Source organism: Bubalus bubalis, chromosome 6, assembly GCF_019923935.1.
Source record: "Bubalus bubalis isolate 160015118507 breed Murrah chromosome 6, NDDB_SH_1, whole genome shotgun sequence".
Classification (NCBI taxonomy): domain Eukaryota; kingdom Metazoa; phylum Chordata; class Mammalia; order Artiodactyla; family Bovidae; genus Bubalus; species Bubalus bubalis.
In genome coordinates, this window is record NC_059162.1 from 32,634,681 (window position 1) to 32,656,544 (window position 21,864).

At 42.1% G+C, this 21,864-nt stretch overlaps 1 protein-coding gene across 4 annotated transcripts in view; it reads right to left on the reverse strand.

Annotated features, from left to right (window-relative positions):
• Positions 1 to 9,008: 9,008 nt before the first annotated feature.
• The window catches only part of CD53 (CD53 molecule), a 39,769-nt gene continuing 26,913 nt past the window's right edge, over positions 9,009 to 21,864 (reverse strand). For 3 of the 4 annotated variants that reach the window (XM_025288121.2, XM_025288119.2, XM_006060670.3), the window contains 3 exons: positions 11,892 to 11,972; positions 10,741 to 10,824; positions 9,009 to 9,886 (listed from right to left, as the gene is read on the reverse strand). In XM_025288121.2, the coding sequence (XP_025143906.1) occupies positions 9,815 to 9,886; positions 10,741 to 10,824; positions 11,892 to 11,972 (237 nt within the window). In that variant the 3' untranslated portion in view covers positions 9,009 to 9,814. The remainder of the gene's footprint in view (positions 9,887 to 10,740; positions 10,825 to 11,891; positions 11,973 to 21,864) is intronic. The other variant, XM_025288120.2, reaches the window with a different exon arrangement.

Below are 21,864 nucleotides of genomic sequence, written 5' to 3' on the forward strand. Positions count from 1 at the left end.
TCAAAATGCTCTTAATACAACATTTTAAAGTTTTTATCTAGCATTTTAGTTATTTAAAATGGAAATTTTAGTAATATTGCTATTGTCTTATCAGAAACAGAAATCCTCTTTTTATTTTTGAATCGATTTGGATGATTTCTGCTATTTTAGAAAATCATCTCTACCACCTACATTTTAAAAGTTGTTTGACCTATTTTTTTTAACCATATTCCCTCAAGGGTTTTATATCTGTGGTTATGGCCCAATTTTTATGTGTAGTTAATTTGTACCTTTTCCATCTCTTTTTCTAACATGATCAGGCCAATATAATTAATAAAGACAAATAATTGATTAAAAAAGAGAAATAGGTGATAAAAGAAAATGTGATAAGATCTATGAAATTTCTATGTGTGTTATGGAGGTACACACAAGAGACATTTTGGCAATATTTAAATGGGAAGAATTTAAATGTATGTAAAACTCTCATGCTTGGTAAAGCCTCAAATAGACTGTGATGCCAAAAGCTCAACCTCTGTCCATCAGTGTCAACTAGAATCTCAAAGATAGAGCTTTGAATGAAGTAGAAAATACATATCATGTAAGGCCTCATAAGCATAATAAGGTGCAAAAGGGGACACAGAAGGTATAGTTTTTGTTGCCAAAAAAAACTATATGCCCCAACATGGGATGATTTGATGAGCAGTTTTATAGCAAGGGTGCAGACTGAAGGCTGCTGATAAACTAAGAGCAGGGGAGTGCAGGGCCTCCACTCCTCTAATCTGGTCTCAGGTAATCTTGATCAACTTTTCTGCTTCTTTTAATATAACCTCAGGTGATCTTTCTCTGATAAGAAGAATCAGTTCAGTTCAGTCACTCAGTGATATCCAACTCTTTGAGAACCCATGGACTGCAGTATGTCAGACTTTCCTGACCATCCCCAACTCCCTTAGCTTGCTCAAACTTATGTCTATTGCATCGGTGATGCCATCCAGCCATCTCATCCTCTGTTGTTGTTGGGAAGGGTAGTGCAAAATAGCCCTAAAAGGAGAAAGTCCTTGGGAAAATGGCAAAGGGCCAGAAGTACCAGGCTTTGCACTGAAGACAGAAAAACATCTCCTGCCTTTGGTTATGCTCAGCACCAAGAGTTAATAGGGATGTTACTTGTGAAAGCGGGTTATGGGATAAGCCCATGAGTCATTTAGAACGCGCTGTCCTTGAAATGTTTTTACTGATTCTGTGTTAACTCCCTATGCGCTCTGCTGGCCGTATACTTTAAGCTCTTTGATCCTGCTTCTATAAAAAAGCTTGACTGAAGAAATAAACTTGTCAGTCCTTGCAAGAGACTATCCAAGTGTCATTCTTTCAGGTTCATCGCTTCCAAGTCCTGGGGAGAAAATCCCCAACAGTTGTCCCCTTCTCCTGCTTTCAATCTTTCCCAGCATCAGGGCCTATTCCAATGAGTGGGATCTGCCTACCAGGTGGCCAAAGCTTCAGCTTCAGCATAAGTCCTTCCAATGAATATTCAGGACTGATTTCCTTTAGGATTGACTTATTTGATCTCCTTGCAGTCCAAAGGACTCTCAAGAGTCTTCTCCAACACCAAAGTTCAAAAGCATCATTCTTTGGTGCTCAGCATTCTTTATGGTAAGAAGAATGCTGACATGTAAAAGAGCTTAGAGACATTGTTACCTGTATACTTTAAGGTGGAATCAGAACCCTGCCTTAAGTCTGCACTATTGTTTCCTGGCTGCCCCTCCCTTTTCTTTGCCTCACTTCCCTTCCCAGATTTAGTCAGTCAGTCAGTCCAGTCGCTCAGTCATGTCCAACTCTTTGCAACCCCACGGACTGCAGCATGCCAGCCCTCCCTGTCCATCACCAACTCCCAGAGCCTACTCAAACTCATGTCTATTTGAGTTGGTGATGCCATTCAACCATCTCATCCTCTGTCATCTCCTTCTCCTGCTGCCTTCAATCTTTCTCAGCATCAGGGTCTTTTCAAATGAGTCAGTTATTCACATCAGGTGGCCAAAGTATTGGAGTTTTACCTTCAACATCACTCCTTCAGATGAATATTCAGGACTGATTTCCTTTAGGATTGACTGGTTGGATCTCCTTGCAGTCCAAGGGACTCTCAAGAGTCTTCTCCAACAGTACAGTTCAAAAGCATCAATTCTTCAGACTCAGCTTTCTTTACAGTCTAACTCTCACATCCATACATGACTACTGGAAAAACCATAGCTTTGACTAGGTGGACCTTTGTTGACAAAGTAATGTCTCTGCTTTTTAATATGCTGTCTATGTTGGTCATAACTTTTCTTTCAAGGAGTAAGCGACTTTTAATTTCATGGCTGAAGTCACCATCTGCAGTGATTTTGGAGCCCCAAAAAATAAAGTCTGACACTGTTTCTAGTGTTTCCCCATCTATTTCCCATGAAGTGATGGGACAGGATGCTATGTTCTTAGCTTTCTGAATGCTGAGCTATAAGCCAACTTTTCCACTCTCCTCTTTCACTTTCATCATGAGGCTCTTTAGTTCTGTGCTTTCTGCCATAAGAGTGGTGTCATCTGCATATCTGAGGTTATTGATATTTCTCCGGGCAATTTTGATTCCACCTTGTGCTTCTTCCAGCCCAGAGTTTCTCTTGATGTACTCCGCATATAAGTTAAATAAGCAAGGTGACAATATACAGCCTTGACGTACTCATTTCCTGATTCGGAACCAGTCTGTTGTTCCATGTCCAGTTCTAACTGTTGCTTCCTGACCTGCATACAGATGTCTCAGGAGGCAGGTCAGGTGGTCTGGATTCCCATCTCTTTCAGAATTTTCCTCAGTTTGTTGTGATCCACACAGTCAAAGGCTTTGACATAGTCAATAAAGCAGAGGTAGATGTTTTTCTGGAACTCGCTTGCTTTTTCAATGATCCAACAGATGTTGGCAATTTGATCTCTGATTCCTTTGCCTTTTCTAAATCCAGTTTGAACATTTGGAAGTTCACAGTTCACCTATTGTTGAAGCCTGGCTTGGAGAATTTTGAGCATTCCTTTGCTAGTGTGTGAGATGAGTGCAATTGTGTGGTAGTTTGAGCATTCTTTGGCATTGCCTTTCTTTGGGATTGGAATGAAAACTGACCTTTTCCAGTCTTGTGGCCACTGCTAAGTTTTCCAAATTTGCTGGCATATTGAGTGCAGCACTTCCACAGCATCATATTTTAGAATTTGAAATAGCTCAACTGGAATTCCATCACCTCCACTAGCTTTGTTCGTAGTGATGCTTGCTAAGGCCCACTTGCCTTCACATTCCAGGATGTCTGGCTCTAGGTGAGTGATCACACCATCATGGTTATCTGGGTCGTGAAGATCTTTTTTGTTTAGTTCTTCTATGTATTCTTGCCACCTCTCCTTAATATTTTCTGCTTCTGTTAGGTCCATACCATTTCTGTCTTTTATTGTGCCCATCTTTGCATGAAATGTTCCCCTGGTATCTCTAATTTTCTTGAAGAGATCTCTAGTCTTTCCCATTCTATTATTTTCCTCTATTTCTTTGCACTGATCACTACGGAAGGCTTTCTTATCTCTCCTTGTTATTGTTTGGAACTCTGCATTCAAATGGGTATATCTTTCCTTTTCTCCTTTGCTTTTCACTTCTCTTCTTTTCAGAGCTATTTGTAAGTCCTCCTCAGACAGCCATTTTGCTGTTTTCCATTTCTTTTTCTTGGGGATGGTCTTGATCACTGCCTCCTTTACAATGTCATGAACTACCATCCATGATTCATCAGGCACTCTATCAGATCTAGCTTGTTAAATCTATTTCTCACTTCCACTGTATAATTGTAAGGGATTTGACTTTGGTCATAGCTGAATGGTCTAGTGGTTTTCGCTACGTTCTTCAATTTAATTCTGAATTTGGCAATAAGGAGTTCATGATCTGAGCCACAGTCAGCTCTCCATCTTGTTTTGTGCTGACTGTATAGAGCTTCTCCAGCTTTGGCTGCAAAGAATATAATCAATCTGATTTCAGTGTTGACCATCTGGTGATGTCCATGTGTAGAGTCTTCTCTTGTGATGTTGGAAGACAGTGTTTGCTATGACCAATGCGGTCTCTTGGCAAAACTCTGTTAGCCTTTTCCCTACTTCATTCTGTACTCCAAGGCCAAATTTGCCTGTTATTCCAGGCATCTCTTGACTTCCTACTTTTGCATTCCAGTCCCCTATAATGAAAAGGTCATCTTTGGGGGGTGTTAGTTCTAGAAGGCCTTGTAGGTCTTCATAGAACCATTCAACTTCAGCTTCTTCAGCATTGCTGGTTGAGGCATAGACTTGGATGACCGTGATATTGAATGGTTTGCCTTGGAAACAAACAGAGATCATTCTGTTTTTTGAGATTATATCCCAAGTACTGCATTTCAGACTCTTTTGTTGACTATGATGGCTACTCCATTTCTTCTAAGGAATTCTTGTCCACAGTAGTAGATATAATGGTCGTCTGAGTTAAATTCACCCATTCCAGTTCATTATAGTTCACTGATTCCTAAATGTCGACGTTCACTCTTGCCATCTCCTGTTTGACCACTTTCAATTTGCCTTGATTCATGGACTTAGCATTCCAGGTTCTTATGCAGTATTGTTTTTTACTATGCAATATTGTTCTTTACAATTGGACCTTGCTTCCATCACCAGTCACATCCACAATTGGGTGTTGTTTTTGCTTTGGCTCTATCTCTTCATTCTTTCTGGAGTTATTTCTCCACTGATCTCCAGTAGCATATTGGGCACCTACTGACCTGGGGAGTTCATCTTTTTGTGTCCTATCTTTTTGCCTTTTCATACTGTTCATGGGGTTCTCAAGGCAAGAGTACTGAAGTGGTTTTCCATTCCCTTCTCCAGGTGACCACATTTTGTCAGAACTCTCCACCATGACCCATCCGTATTGGGCGGCCCTACATAGCATAGCTTATAGTTTCACTGAGTTAGACAAGGCTGTGGTCCATGCGATTAGATTGGTTAGTTTTCTGGGATTGTGGTTTTCATTCTTTCTGCCCTCTGATGGAGAAGGATAAGAGGCTTATGGAAACTTCCTGATGGGAGAGACTGACTGGGGATGAAAACTGGGTCTTATTCTGATGGGCAGGTCCAGGATTAGTAAATCTTTAATCCAATTTTCTGTTGATGGGTGGAGCTGTGTTCCCTCCCTGTTATTTACCTGGTGGAAAATTCTGAAAGAGATGGGAATACCAGCCCACCTGACCTGCCTCTTGAGAAACCTATATGCAGGTCAGGAAGCAACAGTTAGAACTGGACATGGAACAACAGACTGGTTCCAAATAGGAAAAAGAGTACCTCAAGGCTGTATATTGTCACCCTGCTTATTTAACTTATATGCAGAGTACATCATGAGAAACGCTGGGCTGGAAGAAGCTGGAATCAAGATTGCTGGGAGAAATATCAATAACCTCAGATATGCAGATGACACCACCCTTATGGCAGAAAGTGAAGAGGAACTAAAAAGCCTCCTGATGAGAGTGAAAGAGGAGAGTGGGAAAAGTTGGCTTAAAGCTCAACATTCAGAAAATGAAGATCGTGGCATCTGGTCCCATCACTTCATGGGAAATAGATGAGGAAACAGTGGAAACAATGTCAGACTTTATTTTTGGGGCTCCAAAATCACTGCAGATGGTGAGTGCAGCCATGAAATTAAAAGATGCTTACTCCTTGGAAGGAAAGTTATGACCAACCTAGATAGCATATTGAAAAGCAGAGACATTACTTTGCCAACAAAGGTCCACCTAGTCAAGGCTATGGTTTTTCCATTGGTCATGCATGGATGTGAGAGTTGGACTGTGATGAAAGATGAGCGCCGAAGAATTGATGCTTTTGAACTGTGGTGTTGGAGAAGACTCTTGAGAGTCCCTTACTGCAAGGAGATCCAACCAGTCCATTCTAAAGGAGAGATCAACCCTGGGTGTTCTTTGGAAGAACTGATGCTAAAGCTGAAACTCCAATAATTTGGCTGCCTCATACGAAGAGCTGACTCATTGGAAAAGACTCTGATGCTGGGAGGGATTGGGGACAGGAGGATAAGGGGACGACAGAGGATGAGATGGCTGGATGGCATCATCAACTCGATGGACGCGAGTTTGAGTGAACTCCGGGAGATGGTGATGGACAGGGAGGGCTGGCATGCTGCGATTCATGGGGTTGCAAAAAGTCGGACACGACTGAGCGACTGAACTGAACTGAACTGAACTGAAACTATGGTAGAGGTAATGAAGATAATGGCGACCTCCTTCAAAAGATCCTATGTATGTGCTACTACACTCAGTGCCCCCAACCCTGCAGCAGGCCACCACCAACCTATGCCTCTGCTGGAGACTCCTGGACACTCACAGGCAAGTCTGGGTCAGTCTCTTGTGGGGTCTCTCCTCCTTTCTCTTGGGTCATGGTGCACACAAAGTTCTGTTTGTGCCCTCCAAGAGTCTGTCTCCCAGTCCTGTGTAAGTTCTGGCAGCTCTGTGGTGGGGTTAATGGCAACCTCCTCCAAGAGGGCTTATGCCATACCTAAGATTAGCAACTATTCCCAGATTAGCAACTCTTTGAATCTTCCCTTTGGAACTCAGGGGCTTCCCTGGTGGCTTAGATGGTAAAGAATCTGCCTGACGTGTGGTAGACCTGGGTTCGATTCTTGGATTGGGAAGATCCCCTCGAGAAAGAAATGGCAACCCATTCCAGTATTCTTGCCTGGGAAATCCTGTGGACAGAGAAGCCTGATGGGCTGTAGTCTATGGGGTCACAAAGAGTCAGACATGTCCAAGTGAGTGACACTTGGGAACTCAGGGAAGACCATAGAGGCAGGAATCAAGAAATGGGGACAATTTTGTTCCTTTTTATGGATGAGTAATAGTCCATTGTGTGTGTGTGTGTGTGTGTGTGTGTGTGTGTGTACATACATACCACATTTTCTTTATTCATTCCTCTGCTAATGGACATTTAGGTTGCTTCGATGTCCTGGCTATTGTAAAAGTGCTGCAATAAACATTAGGGTGCATGTATCTTTTGGAATTATGTTTTTCTCTGGATATATGCCAGTAGTGGGATTGGTGTGTCATACAGTACTTCTATTTTTAGTTGTTTAAAGGAATCTCCGTACTGTTCTCTATAGACTGTAGTCTACCAGGCTCATCTGCCCATGGGATTTTTCAAGAATACTGGAGTGGGCTGCCATTTCCCCCTCAAGGAGATCCTCCCGACCCAGAGATTGAACCGTGTGTGTCTTGCATGTCTCCTGCATTGGCAGGCAGATTCTTTACTACTAGTGCCACCTGGGAAGCCCACTGTTCTCTATAGTGGTTGTAAAAGGAATGAAATTGTGCCATTTGCAAAGGTGTGGATGGACCTAGAAGCTGTCATACAAAGTGAAGTCAGAAAGAGAAAAATAAATATCGTATATTGACACATATATGTGGAATCTAGAAAAATAGTACAGATGAGCCTATTTACAAAGCAGAGTTCCTTGGACAGCAAGGAGATCAAACCTGTCAATGCTAAAGGAAATCAACCCTGAATATTCATTGGAAGGACTGATGCTAAAGCTAAAGCTCAAGCTCCAATACTTTGGCCACCTGATGCAAAGGGCCAACTCATTGGAAAAGATCCTAATGCTGGGAAAGATTGAGGACAGGAGGAGAAGGGGATGACAGAGGATGAAATAGTTGGATGGCACCATTGACTCAAAGGAAATGAGTTTATCAAACTCTGGGAGATAGTGAAGGACAGGGAAGCCTGGTGTGCTGCAGTCCATTGGGTCACAAAGAGTTGGATATGACTTAGTGACTGAACAGCAACAACAAAGACAATTAAATTTAGCTTCTCCTAACCCAAAAAATCATGGTGTGGCTGGTCACCTCTAAGACAGCTCCCAGTGGTCTCTACCCCATAGTTTCTATATGCTGTATAATTTCCTCCCTTCAAGTGTAAACTTTTCAACTTACTTCTATGGAATAGTGTACAGCAGGACAGTTGTGATGGCACTTCTGAGTTAGCTTATAAAAGGATTTAATGGCTTGTTTTGGGTACTGTATTTCATGCTGTCTCTTGAATGTCTTGCTCTGGGGAGAATCAGTTGCCATGTCATAAGACAGTGCTGTGGATAGGTACATGTGGCAAAGAACTGATGCCTACCAGGAGCCATATTGAAATAGTGTAACTCAGATTGAGATTTGAAATCAATATTTTAACTGAAATCCACACCCGGTTTCAGGAGTTAATGAAGTTTGGGTTCTTGATGTCTCATCACAGAAAGAACTCAGTTAGAGATTAAGTGATAGGTAAGAAGTGGATTTATTTAGATAGAAACACACTCCACAGACAGAATGTGGGCCACCTCAGAAGGCAAGAGTGGCCTCACAATGTTGTGTGGTTAGTTTTCATGGAATAGGAAATTTTATAGGCTGATGAGTGGGAGGATTATTCCAATTATATTGGAGAAAGGGCAGAGATTTCCAGGAATCAGGTCACCTCTAACTGTTTGATCTTTGATACTCAGGCTCAGAACTGTCATGGCACTGTTGAATGTGTCACTTAGCTTATGTTAATGTATTACAATAAATGTATGATGAAGCTCAAAGTCCACTGGAAATCAAATACTCCACCATCTTGGACCTAGTTGGTTCTAACCAGTTTTTGTCATATCCTATGTTTATGTCATTCTTTTAAAGGCTGTGTCCTGCCCCCTTCCCTCCTGTTTCAATATGACAACTTAGAAGTGTGTCCTCTTCTAGTTGAGACTTGAGATGACTGCAGCTGACATCTTGACTGTAGTCATGAGGGAGATCACAAGCCAGAATCAGCTAGTTAAGCTGCTCTCAGATTTATGATCCACAAAAACTGTGAGATAATAAATATTGTTGTCAGTGACAAATTTTATAGTAATTCATTTTTTAGCAATAGATAACTAATATCCCTAACTTGCAGGCAGGACAATCAGGCTGGGTCATGAAAACCATACTTGAGACAAAGAAATGAGAATGTAGTGATTGAGAGATCATAAGCTATTTTATTTATTGAAGAATTAAAATATTACATTAAGAAAAAACTTATCTAAAAGAGAATTAACACCAGAACTCTTTTGAATGTGATTATTACCTAATCCACCAGAAATAATAATCCTGCTGAATTAATTCCTTCATAGTTATGTAAATCAAAATCTAAGCAATTGGCTGAAATCAGGATGTGAGTCATTGGACAGTTCCTCTTAGGAAGACTTGGATGAAAAAAAAAAAAAGGAAGACTTAGATGAATCAATAAAGAAATTGAAATGAAACCCAACCTTTGGAGAAAGAGTATTTTTGTCATTCCTGTAGCCAAGGCCCCTAGTCAAAAGGAAACAGAGGATTGTGATAATGATCCAGTGAATCTGCCCCCGGAGCTCCCTAAGTTTATCTCTTGTTTGACTTTGGAGAGTGGACTGTGTGTGATTTAGAGGCCAGAGACTTTTTGGCAATGGAAAGATGCAGAAAGCCAAGCTATAGACCCATCCTTTGATTTTGAGCCATTAGTACCACAGGTTCTCTTGCCCTTTCGTGTCTGACAAATGCTCAGGTATTAAAGAATGATAAGGCTACCGCCCTGAATGAGTAAAGGATTGTCTTGCTGTCTGTCAGGGAAGTGCCTGACCAACACCCTCTTCTCTGGTTGTGTAAGACAGGGACCCCCATAAGGAAGAGATGGGAGGGAGAACAAAGACACCAATTCAAGAGGTGGTCATTTAGGACTTCATGATACAAGTTGTTTTGGATTTCCAGCGATGAAAGAAGTCTCTCCAGCACATGGCAGCAGCAGGTCAGAGTCCTAGGACCTGACTGGTTTTGTCAATCTGGCAGTTCAAGGTCAGTGCAAAGGACATCCCTAATACCTGAAGAAAGAGTTGGTAAAAAGTGAGGTCTTTACAGGTAAAACATCTCACCCACAGTCCCTAGGATGAGTCCCAGAGGAAAAGAAAGTGTCCATCACACTGAAACTACCCTTCCTACTATCACTTCTAATTCCTTCTCAAGAGTTTTCTCCTTTAGCTTTAGAATGGCAGTGGAGAGAGAAGTGAGGGTGATGATGGCAAGATAGTGGAATATTAAGAACTGGGACATCTTTTTGTCTTTTTAAGAAACCACAGAAATCCTGCTGCTGGTATAATCAAGTTCTGCACAGGTCAATACTTTGTGCAATGAGTCTTCTCTACCCATGCCTTAAGCCTCCTTGGTTTCCAAGCAGAGAAAAATCATTTCTCTTTGAGCTTCCTAAGTAGATTTTAGCTAATCTGTGATACACTCAAGACACTTGGGTATAAAAATAGTAGGAATATAACATAATAAAAAAGAACAAGAAATTATCCCCATTTACCCCTGACTTGTCAAAATAAGCAGAGAAGCAATGAGGAAATTGATTACAGTTTCATCATCAGCTCCTCCTTAGCACACAAGGCCAATTTTTCAAGTGAAATATTATATTTAACAGGCTTTTCCAGATGAACTGAATGAGGAACAAAAGTAAGGTTCCACTTAGTGGCTTTTAATTTGACCATGATACACTCATTTCTATTAGGGATAAATTGACCAGATAGATCTTACAACATTATTTTCTGTATGCCTTAAACTGGTAATAACATAATTTTCTACTTGAATAGGGGAGCTCATATTTACCAACAACATACTTTAAAAATTACATGACTTAACTCATTTAATTCTCAAAATAGTCCTCTGATTAGGCTCTTACCTGGATTACACATACACAGATAGTGGTGATTCCAATATACAGGAAATTAGAGTGAAACCATTGTTTTGCTTGTATATAGCAACCCTAGAAAAAATTACATGTACAAATGACACTACTATATTACTCAACTTTATCAAGAGGCTTATTTGGAATGATAGTTTGTCTCTTGCCAAGACACTTAGGACAGGCATTATATATATATATATATATATATATATTATGGATGAAGAAATGAGCATGAAGTAGAGAACATTAAACTAGAGACTTTTCCAGTATTGTTATCATTACAGTGGAAGTAAATAAAGTAGAAGTCTTATATATTTACACAGTGCATTAAACTAACTCACTCCCAAGAGGCAGGTCAACAACATATGCCCTTGTATTTTTTGAACATTCACTACTGTCTTGGTATTGACAAATAGGAATATAGGCTATGCAATCCTATGACTGGTTGCATTTCAGCTTCTGCTTCAAAAGCCAGTAATCATATCATAGCCCTACCAAGCTGCAGGGCAGTTGCTGGTTGGTGGGTGTCCCAGTCTTTCTTCACAGACTGCCCACCCACCCAAATTCCAGAGATTTCCAAACAATATCAAGTGGGTGACATGGGTAACGGGACCTTAGGGACTTGGTCTAGTTGGAAGATGATTTGGGCTTCTTCTCTGGGTCTAGTCAGAAGTTCCATCAACTTTTTCACCCTCAGCTCCTCACTCTTCACTTATAATTAATTCTGCTAAGGGATTGGATGCTGCCATCTCCAAGAAAGGAGAGCAGGGAAATAAATAGAAAAAGAAGCTTTTCTGCTTCTACCTTGCAAACCTCACTTTCAACCATAAGAAGACCTAATTATTAATCAAGAAAAATCTAGACATAGTCTTGTGCCACTATCACATAAACTTTTCCCCTCTAATATAATAGTTCAGAGTAGCAAGATTCTTAATGGCATCTCTAGTCTAGATAAACTTGTTCTTTTTTTGCTTATTTTTCTTTTTTGTTTTTCTTATTTTCTAGTTATATGTTTCCCTAGTCTCTCTTTTGTTTGAGGTTTCCTGTTTATGGATGGGATCCAGTCCTGTATGACTGGATTTCTAAGGGAATTAAAGGTTTAATCACAGTGGCCAATAGCAGAAACGTTTCCAAAAATAAATTACCTTAACAGCTGAGCCTTTGGGGCAAGATGCTGGTGGTCCAGATGTCCAGTCACTCGTGCCATTTACACCACAACATTGCAGCTGAAAGCCAAAGCCCCAAAAAGCAATGGTTAGTCAGATAACAGAAAGAAAACATGGGCCTTGGAGAAAAGGTGAACCTTTCTAATTTGACTCTATAGCAGAAAATACAGAACTGACTTGTTTACTATGGCTCCATAGAACTGAGTACTTTCAAACCTGTTATACCATTTTACTCACAAACCTGTTATACCATTTTATTCACATAAAACTTCTTGAAGTGGAGAGGGCATATTTAACTTATTCACATTTTATAGATCAAAAATTAGGCACACAGGGGACTTTATAATGGAGGGATCAGGCTGACCACACCTAGACCCACTATATGTCTGTTAGCATAGCTGATGCCATCTTGGGCCCTTACAGTTTCTCCTGTCCTACACTGACCCTATCCCTGTGCAGTGAATCACCTCTATGTCATTAAAGGCTTTATAAATAATAGGTATTGTGGCCTTTATGCTCCATTAGTTCCCAAACAATGATGAAAACTTTTGCTGATGTATTTTTGGCACCCAGACAACTAGTTACCATTCATCTTGACTAGGAGTGCATGTCCTGTTTCCAAGCATCTACCTCCATACCCTAAGTTAACTATCAAATCCTCCTCATAGCCCCTTGGCAATGTGGAGTGTAGATGTGAATGCTTCCAGATTGTTGTCCACCTGATCCTGATACCACCCTGTGAGTAAGCTACTGTTTAATAAACTGACTCAGTGATTATATGGAGCTACCCAGCTTGTTTTTGTCTCAAGATGCCTTCTCAGTTCACTGGGCATTTTCTGTTCCTTCCATCCTTAGACAATTGGCAAGCTAGGCAGGAGACTGAAAATGATGCAAGAATGGGTGAAGGGCCAAGCAGGGAAAAGCTTGCTGTTGTGGGAGAAATCCCAGGTTGGCCAGCCATTTCCATGTGGGGTGATCTGGCTAAATTTATGGAACAACTCAGGCTGATGCAAGTGTACAGGGACACAATGGAAACACCAAAGGACTTACTAAATACATTAACCAAAGAGGTAGCAAGGCAAAAGGGCGGGGTGGGGGGGGGGGGGCAAAAGTGAGCGATCTATTGCAGCTGTTGCATGGCCTTTGTTATGCACTCTAAAATTTAGCACAGAAAAGGAATTACAGCTCAGTTGGGAACTAGAGAGAGATGTATGGATGGCATGTTCTGCAACTTAGGACATTATGTCAAAGAAAGTACAACAGGAAGAACCTACTGAAATGATAGAATGTAAGATGGCTAAATGTAGGGCCCTAGGCTACCTCATTCAAAGGTGAGGACTATTATTACACAGGATAACTGGGACCCCAAGAGGTGGAATTCTTGGGCTCATGACTCCTCAGAAGATGAGGACATAATTATAGAAGAAGAAGAGGACCTGCAGTCACAACCTCTGATTCAAACTAAAGCACAGGATGCTAGAGAACCGAGAGATAATAGGAAGAAAATGGCAACCCACTCCAGTATTCTTGCGAGGAGAATTCCATGGACAGAGGAGCCTAGCAAGCTACAGTCCATGGGGTCATAAGAGTCGGATATGACTTAGCAATTAAACCACCGCAAGAGCTGAAAAACAACCCCATGAGATTTTTCCTCCCTGAACTAGTAGAAATAACCAGAATATTTAAACAAAAAGTAGAAAGGGCATTGCAGCCTACGTTCTCCATTTGTGGGATACTGGGGACAATGGCATTGTGTTAAATGGGCCACAAATGTGTAAAATGGCTTCTGTTACAGAACCAACTGCCTTCTGGCAATGTTTGTATGGGGCTGGGGTGGGAGAAAAATGAGGGCACCCAGCCAACTTAATTAAAAGGATATTTGCAGGTATACCCTGGATTCCTAAGGATTAGGGGTGGGGTCAAGGGTGCTCCTTGGTATGCAGGTCCCAGGTTGAACAGCCTATTTATTGGACCTGCACCAATAAACGGATTGTTCTAGCAAATACTGTACAAATGCACCATGATTTATGGAAATCCATCTAAGTTCCAAAGGGAAGTAGCAACCATTGATGGGATATGAGGTCAAACATTCTAAGGTGAAACAAGTGAGCTTGTATTTACAAATCAGAAGATTGCCTCCCCCTCCTTTTCTGGTTTATCTTCACCCATATCTGAGTATATTTTGGGTGTGTATGTCCTATAGGACCTGGACCTCAAACCACCATGGGTGAGTTCGACTTATGGATCAGACACTCAAGCTTATAATGGTTAGTCATGCTAAATGGGAGTTGTAAAGTTGCCTATCTCCCCAGAGAGTAGTAGCAATAAAAAACAATAATGGGTACCTGAGGGATAAGAAAAAATAACTTCTACCATTAAGGAATTAGAGAAAGTGGTGGTTATAATACTAGCACAAAGCCTGTTCAGTAACCCCATGAAGCCAGTGAAAAAAACCAAATGGTACGTGGTGTATGGCAGTAGACTGTAGAGAATTAATCAAGGTAATACCCTCTATCTATGCAGCAGTTACAAAAACTCTTGGATAAAATTGCCACTTCTCTCAAGGCATAGCCTCTTCTCAAGACAGTGTCTTAGATTTGTCTAATGCCTTTTCTTAGCAAACACTTAGATAAGGGGTCCCAGGACCAGTGCACCTTCATGTGGGAAGGGGGGACAATGGTCTTTTACCATCTTACCCCAATGTCATCTCACTATATGTCATAGGATGGTGGCCCTGGATTTGAAGAAATGGACTATCTTTCTTTCTGTAGTTCTCTATCATTACATCACACTGATGATATTTAACTTATATGCAGAGTACATCATGAGAAATGCTGGACTGGAAGAAACACAAGCTGGAATCAAGATTGCCGGGAGAAATATCAATAACCTCAGATATGCAGATGACACCACCCTTATGGCAGAAAGTGAAGAGGAACTAAAAAGCCTCTTGATGAAAGTGAAAGAGGAGAGTGAAAAAGTTGGCTTAAAGCTCAACATTCAGAAAATGAAGATCATGGCATCTGGTCCCACCACTTCATGGGAAATAGATGGGGAAACAGTGGAAACAGTGTCAGACTTTATTTTTTTGGACTCCAAAATCACTGCAGATGGTGACTGCAGCCATGAAATTAAAAGACGCTTACTCCTTGGAAGGAAAGTTATGACCAACCTAGATAGCATATTCAAAAGCAGAGACATTACTTTGCCAACAAAGGTCCACCTAGTCAAGGCTATGGTTTTTCCTGTGGTCATGTATGGATGTGAGAGTTGGACTGTGAAGAAGGCTGAGTGCCGAAGACTTGATGCTTTTGAACTGTGGTGTTGGAGAAGACTCTTGAGAGTCCCTTGGACTGCAAGGAGATCCAACCAGTACATTCTAAAGGAGATCAACCCTGGGATTTCTTTGGAAGGAATGATGCTAAAGCTGAAACTCCAGTACTTTGGATACCTCATGCAAAGAGTTGATTCATTGGAAAAGACCTTGATGCTGGGAGGGATTGGGGGCAGGAGGAGAAGGGGACGACAGAGGACGAGATGGCTGGATGGCATCACTGACTCGATGGACGTGAGTCTGGGTGAACTCCGGAGTTGGTGATGGACAGGGAGGCCTGGCGTGCTGCGATTCATGGGGTCGCAAAGAGTCGGACACGACTGAGCGACTGATCTGATCTGATCTGATGATACTAGGTTAACCTGTAATGACTTGTTTTCTCTTTCCCAAGCCTCTTCTGGAACATTTAAGCATAAAGATGGGAATTCAACACCAATAAGCTACAAGGACCTGGACAGTCAGTAAAGTTGCTAGGAGTTATCTAGTCTGCCAAGACTGAAGGGATGCCCAAAGCTGCTATTGATAGAACATAGATAAACCATGCCCTACAATAGAAAAGAACTACAATCCCTTATAGGTGTGCTAGGGTATGGGCGGCCTTTTATTCTCCACCTTGTCCAAATATTGAGACCCCTATATTCTTTGGGGCTTCCCAGGTGACTCAGCAGCAAAGACTTTGCCTGCAGTATAGGAGCCATGCGAGTTGCGAACTTGGGTTTGATCCCTGCTTTGGGAAGATCTCTTTGAGGAAGAAATGGCAATCCACTCCAGTATTCTTCCTGGGAAAATCCCAATGGACAGAGGAGCCTGGCAGGCTGCCATCCACAGGGTTGCAGAGTCAAAACACTACTGAGCACACAGCACATATGATTTAGTGAAAAAGGGAAATACCTGGGTTAGGAATACCCCACCCCACAAGCCCACAAGAGGCTTTTGAAAAGGCAAAACTGATTGTCAAATAAGTCCAAGGACTTGAGGTGTTAATGTCAGACACAAGTTGTGAGTTGGATGTAAGTCTATGCCCAGGGGGTTTGAATAAGGACTATGGTAGCAACAAAATGGGAAATGAGTCCTACTAGGATTTTGGTCTCAGTTTTGGGAAGGGGCAAAGAATTGATATAGTACTATGGAAAAACAATTGTCAGCAATATATCTAGACTTACAACAAACTGAGTGTCTAGCCACTGACTTACCTGTCAGTGTACAGACATCCCTGCCTGTGGGGGGATGGATTAAGTAGTAGTAGTAGTAGTAGTTAAGTCGCCAAGTTGTGTCTGACTCTTGCGACTCCACAGACAGTAGCCTGCCAGGCTCCTCTGTCCATGGGATTCTCCAGGCAGGAATACTAGAGTGGGTTGCCATTTGCTTAGGATGGATTAAAGATGTGTTTTTAAAGCCTATGAATGCCTGTGCACAACTGAGTACCTTACAAAAGTGGCGCGCATACCTTCAAGAGAGAAGCACTTATGACACTGGTCCACTTACGCAGGAGTTGCATATAGTGACCTATATCTACCCACCAAAGACCCCAGTGACATCACCTGTTGGACCCGATTTACTTCAAGTACAGGAAGGTACCTGGATGCCCCTTGTGGATATATGGTACCCCAAGGACAGCTGTAAGGGTGATCTACCTTGGTGATACACCATAGCTGTTCTTCTGGATTCACATGTCATCTGATTCAAGGAAGGGACTGGACATAATAGCCATTGGGCAGAACTCAGAGCAGGATGGCTGGTGATTGCTTACAATCCCATGCCCCTCAACCTTGCCACTGACATTTGGGCAGTATGGAAAGGCTTGACAATATGGATGTCTCAATGGCATCAAGATAACTGGAAACAGTAAATGAACCTCTGTGGGAGTCTGAGTTATGGGCTGATATCTGAACTGCTTGCACATAACCTGATGCCAATGTGACCATATGGCATGCTTTCGCTCACTCACCCTCAACTCTGCCAGGAAATTGCAAAGCAGATACACTAGCAGGGACAAGAGGTTTGTGTCTGCAAGAATTACAGACCTCCTCCAATGCAGCAGAATGACTCCACCGAAAGTCAGACATAGAATTCCCAAAACAACTTGGGAAATAGTAAAAAGGCTTCATTTGCCTCTCAAATCTATGGGCCTCCAAGTTACAGATAAGGACTGCATTATGCATCATTTGAGGTGGTGCTCTCCTCTGGTTATGAGATGGCAAGTGGACCACATAGGCTTTTGCCTGTGTCAGAAGGGTATAAATATGCCCTTACCTGTGCTGACACAGCCTCTGGGTTGGTGCTAGCCTTTGCTAGTAGGAAAGCCAATCAGACTGCTATTATTACAATCAAAGGCAAAATTGTCAAACTACCAAAAGTGGAAGTTATGTGTGGAACACCAGCCCAAATTGGCAGTGATCAGGTGACTGGACATGAAAGATAAGAGTGAGCAGAAGCCCAAGAAATTCCCTGGACTTTCAATCTACCATATAACCCCACCATTGTTCAGTCACTCAGTTGTGTCTGACTCTTTGTGACCCCATAGACTGCAGCATGCCAGGCTTCCCTGTCCTTCACTATCTCTGAGGGTTTGCTCAAACTCATGTCCATTGAATTGATGATGTCATCCAGCCATCTCATCCTCTGTCATCCCCTTCTCTGCCTGCCCTAAATCTTTCCCAGCATCAGAATATTTTCAAATGAGTCAGCTCTTCACAGCAGGTGGCCGAAGTTTTGGAGTTTCAGCTTCAGCATCAGTCCTTCCAATGAATATTCAGGATTGATTTCCTTTAGGATTGACTGGTTTGATCTCTTTGCTGTCCAAGGGACTCTCAAGAATCTTCTCCAACACCTTAGTTCAAAAGCATCAATTCTTTGTCACTCAGCCGTCTTATAGTACAACTCTCATATTTGTACATGACTACCAGAAAAATCATAGCTTTGACTATAGCTTTGTCTGCAGAATGATGTCTCTGCTTCTTAATATGCCAAGTTTGTCACAGCTTTTCTTCCAAGGAGCAAGAGTCTTTTAATTTCATGGCTGCAGTCACTGTAGCTGGCTTTATAAAATGTGTCAACCAGATAGATGTTAAAAGCCTTATTTCCTGCTGCTGCTGCTAAGCCGCTTCAGTCGTGTCCGACTCTGTGCGACCCCATAGATGGCAGCCCACCAGGCTCCGTCATCCCTGGGATTCTCCAGGCAAGAACACTGGAGTGGGTTGCCGTTTCCTTCTCCTATTTCCTGAGGGCACATTAAAAGTTTGGTCCTGAGGGCTGTCTGAAGCTATCAGACTATTAAATGCCTCGGGCCAACAATCTGCATATGAATGGCTGTCTGGATGGACAATAAAACGGAGGCTGAGAGTACAGGTTCAAAAGGGAGGTCTTGTCCTAACATATAGCACAGGAACTCTGCTCAATATTATGTGGCAGCCTGGGTACGAGGGGAGTTTGGGAGAGATTGAATATGTGTATATGTATGGTTGAATCTCTTTGCTGTTCACCTGAAATTATCACAACATTGTTAATCAGCCATGTTGTTATTCAGTCATTAAGGCATATCTGACTCTTTGCAACCCCTTGGACTGCAGCATGCCAGACTTCTCTGTCTTCCACTGTCTCCTGGAGTTTGCTTGAATTCATGTTCATTTGAGTCAGTGATGCTATCTAACAATTTCATCCTCTGCCATCCCCTTCTCTTTTGCCTTCAATCTTTCCCAACATCAGAGTATACACCCCAAAATAAATTTAAAAGTTTAAAAAAAAGGAAGCCTTGGGCCTATCAGGTGGGATGAAGATCTTGTGGGTTTTTTTGTTTGTTTGTTTGCTTTTTAGGGGGAAGCCACGGGACATCCCACCTAGTGTTACTAAAATTCATTGGTGTTTAAATTGTTCTCTCCATTCCAAGTGGCTTGGTATCCTAACCCCTTGGGAGATAGGATTTGCTTCCAGTATCACCTTCAGTCCAGATGGACAATAAAAAAGTTTTATAGAAAATTTTTATATAGAAAGTTTATATAGAAATGGGACCCCTTTGGGCCCAAATCACCTCTCCAGAAGCATTAGCACAGTGAGCTAAACCCACAAGAAGTAGGTTTACTCAGGTGGATTCCCACTGAGCCCCTATCTGCAAATGGCGGTGGCCAGAGGAGCTACCCCACGCCCCCACGCCCAAGGCCAGGCATGGCGGCCGGGAGGAGCAACACCCTGCCCGAGGCCAGGGGCGGCGGCCGGGAGGAACAACCCCCACGTCCAAGGAGCAGTGGCTGCGTGGGCGCAGGAGGGCCTAGAGGAGCTATCCCACGTTGAAGGTCAGAAAGGGTGGCAGTGAGGAGATACCCCTCATCCAAGGTAAGAGAAACCCTAGTAAGATGGTAGATGTTGCAAGAGGGCATCAGAGGGCAGACACACTGAAACCATACTCACAGAAAACTAGTCAATCTGATCACACTAAGACCACAGCCTTGTCTAACTCAATGAAACTAAGCCATGGCCATGGGGCAACCTAAGACAGGCGGGTCATAGTGGAGAGATCTGACAGAATGTGGTCCACTGGAGAAGGGAATGGCAAACCACTTTAGTATTCTTGCCTTGAGAACCCCATGAACAGTATGAAAAGGCAAAATGATAGTATACTGAAAGAGGAACTTCCCAGGTCAGTAGGTGCCCAATATGCTACTGAAGATCAGTGGAGAAATAACTCCAGAAAGAATGAAGGGATGGAACCAAAGCAAAAACAATACCCAGCTGTGGGTGTGACTGGTGATAGAAGCAAGGTCCGATGCTGTAAAGAGCAATATTGCATAGGAACCTGGAATGTCAGGTCCATGAATCAAGGCAAATTGGAAGTGGTCAAACAAGAGATGGCAAGAGTGAATGTTGACATTCTAAGAATCAGAGAACTAATATGGACTGGAATGGGTGAATTTAACTCAGATGACCATTATATTTACTACTGTGGGCAGGAATCCCTCAGAAGAAATGGAGTAGCCATCATGGTCAACAAAAGAGTCTGTAATGCAGTACTTGGATGCAATCTCAAAAACGACAGAATGATCTCTGTTCGTTTCCAAGGCAAACCATTCAATATCACAGTAATCCAAGTCTATGCCCCAACCAGTAACGCTGAAGAAGCTGAAGTTGAACAGTTCTATGAAGACCTACAAGACCTTTTAGAACTAACACCCAAAAAAGATGTCCTTTTCATTATAGGGGACTGGAATGCAAAAGTAGGAAGTCAAGAAACACCTGGAGTAACAGGCAAATTTGGCCTTGGAATACAGAATGAAGCAGGGCAAAGACTAACAGAGTTTTGCCAAGAAAATGCACTGGTCATAGCAAAACTCTCTTCCAACAACATAAGAGAAGACTCTACACATGGACATCACCAGATGGTCAACACCGAAATCATATTGGTATATTCTTTGCAGCCAAAGATGGAGAAGCTCTATACAGTCAACAAAACAAGACCAGGAGCTGACTGTGGCTCAGACCATGAACTCCTTATTGCCAAATTCAGACTTAAATTGAAGAAAGTAGGGAAACCCACTAGACCATTCAGGTATGACCTAGATCAAATCCCTTATGATTATACAGTGGAAGTGAGAAATAGATTTAAGGGCCTAGATCTGATAGACAGAGTGCCTGATGAACTATGGAATGAGGTTCGTGACATTGTACAGGATATAGGGATCAACACCATCCCCATGGAAAAGAAATGCAAAAAAGCATAATGGCTGTCTGGGGAGGCCTTACAAATAGCTGTGAAAAGAAGAGAAGCGAAAAGCAAAGGAGAAAAGGAAAGATAAGCATCTGAATGCAGAGTTACAAAGAATAGCAAGAAGAGATAAGAAAGCCTTCCTCAGGGATCAATGCAAAGAAATAGAGGAAAACAACAGAATGGGAAAGACTAGAGATCTCTTCAAGAAAATTAGAGATACCAAGGGAACATTTCATGCAAAGATGGGCTCGATAAAGGACAGAAATGGTATGGACCTAACAGAAGCAGAAGATATTAAGAAGAGATGGCAAGAATACACAGAAGAACTGTACAAAAAAGATCTTCACGACCCAGATAATCACGAAGGTGTGATCACTGATCTAGAGCCAGACATCCTGGAATGTGAAGTCCAGGGGGCCTTAGAAAGCATCACTATGAACAAAGCTAGTGGAGGTGATGGAATTCCAGTGGAGCTGTTTCAAATCCTGAAAGATGATGCTGTGAAAGTGCTGACCTCAATATGCCAGCAAATTTGGAAAACTCAGCAGTGGCCACAGGACTGGAAAAGGTCAGTTTTCATTCCAATCCTAAAGAAAGGCAATGCCAAAGAATGCTCAAACTACCACACAATTGCACTCATCTCACACGCTAGTAAAAGAATGCTCAAAATTCTCCAAGCCAGGCTTCACCAACTCGTGAACCATGAACTTCCTGATGTTCAAGCTGGTTTTAGAAAAGGCAGAGGAACCAGAGATCAAATTGCTAACATTCACTGGATCATGGAAAAAGCAAGAGAGTTCTAGAAAAAACATCTATTTCTGCTTTATTGACTATGCCAAAGCCTTTGACCGTGTGGATCACAATAAACTGTGGAAAATTCTTCAAAAGATGGGAATACCAGACCACCTGACCTGCCTCCT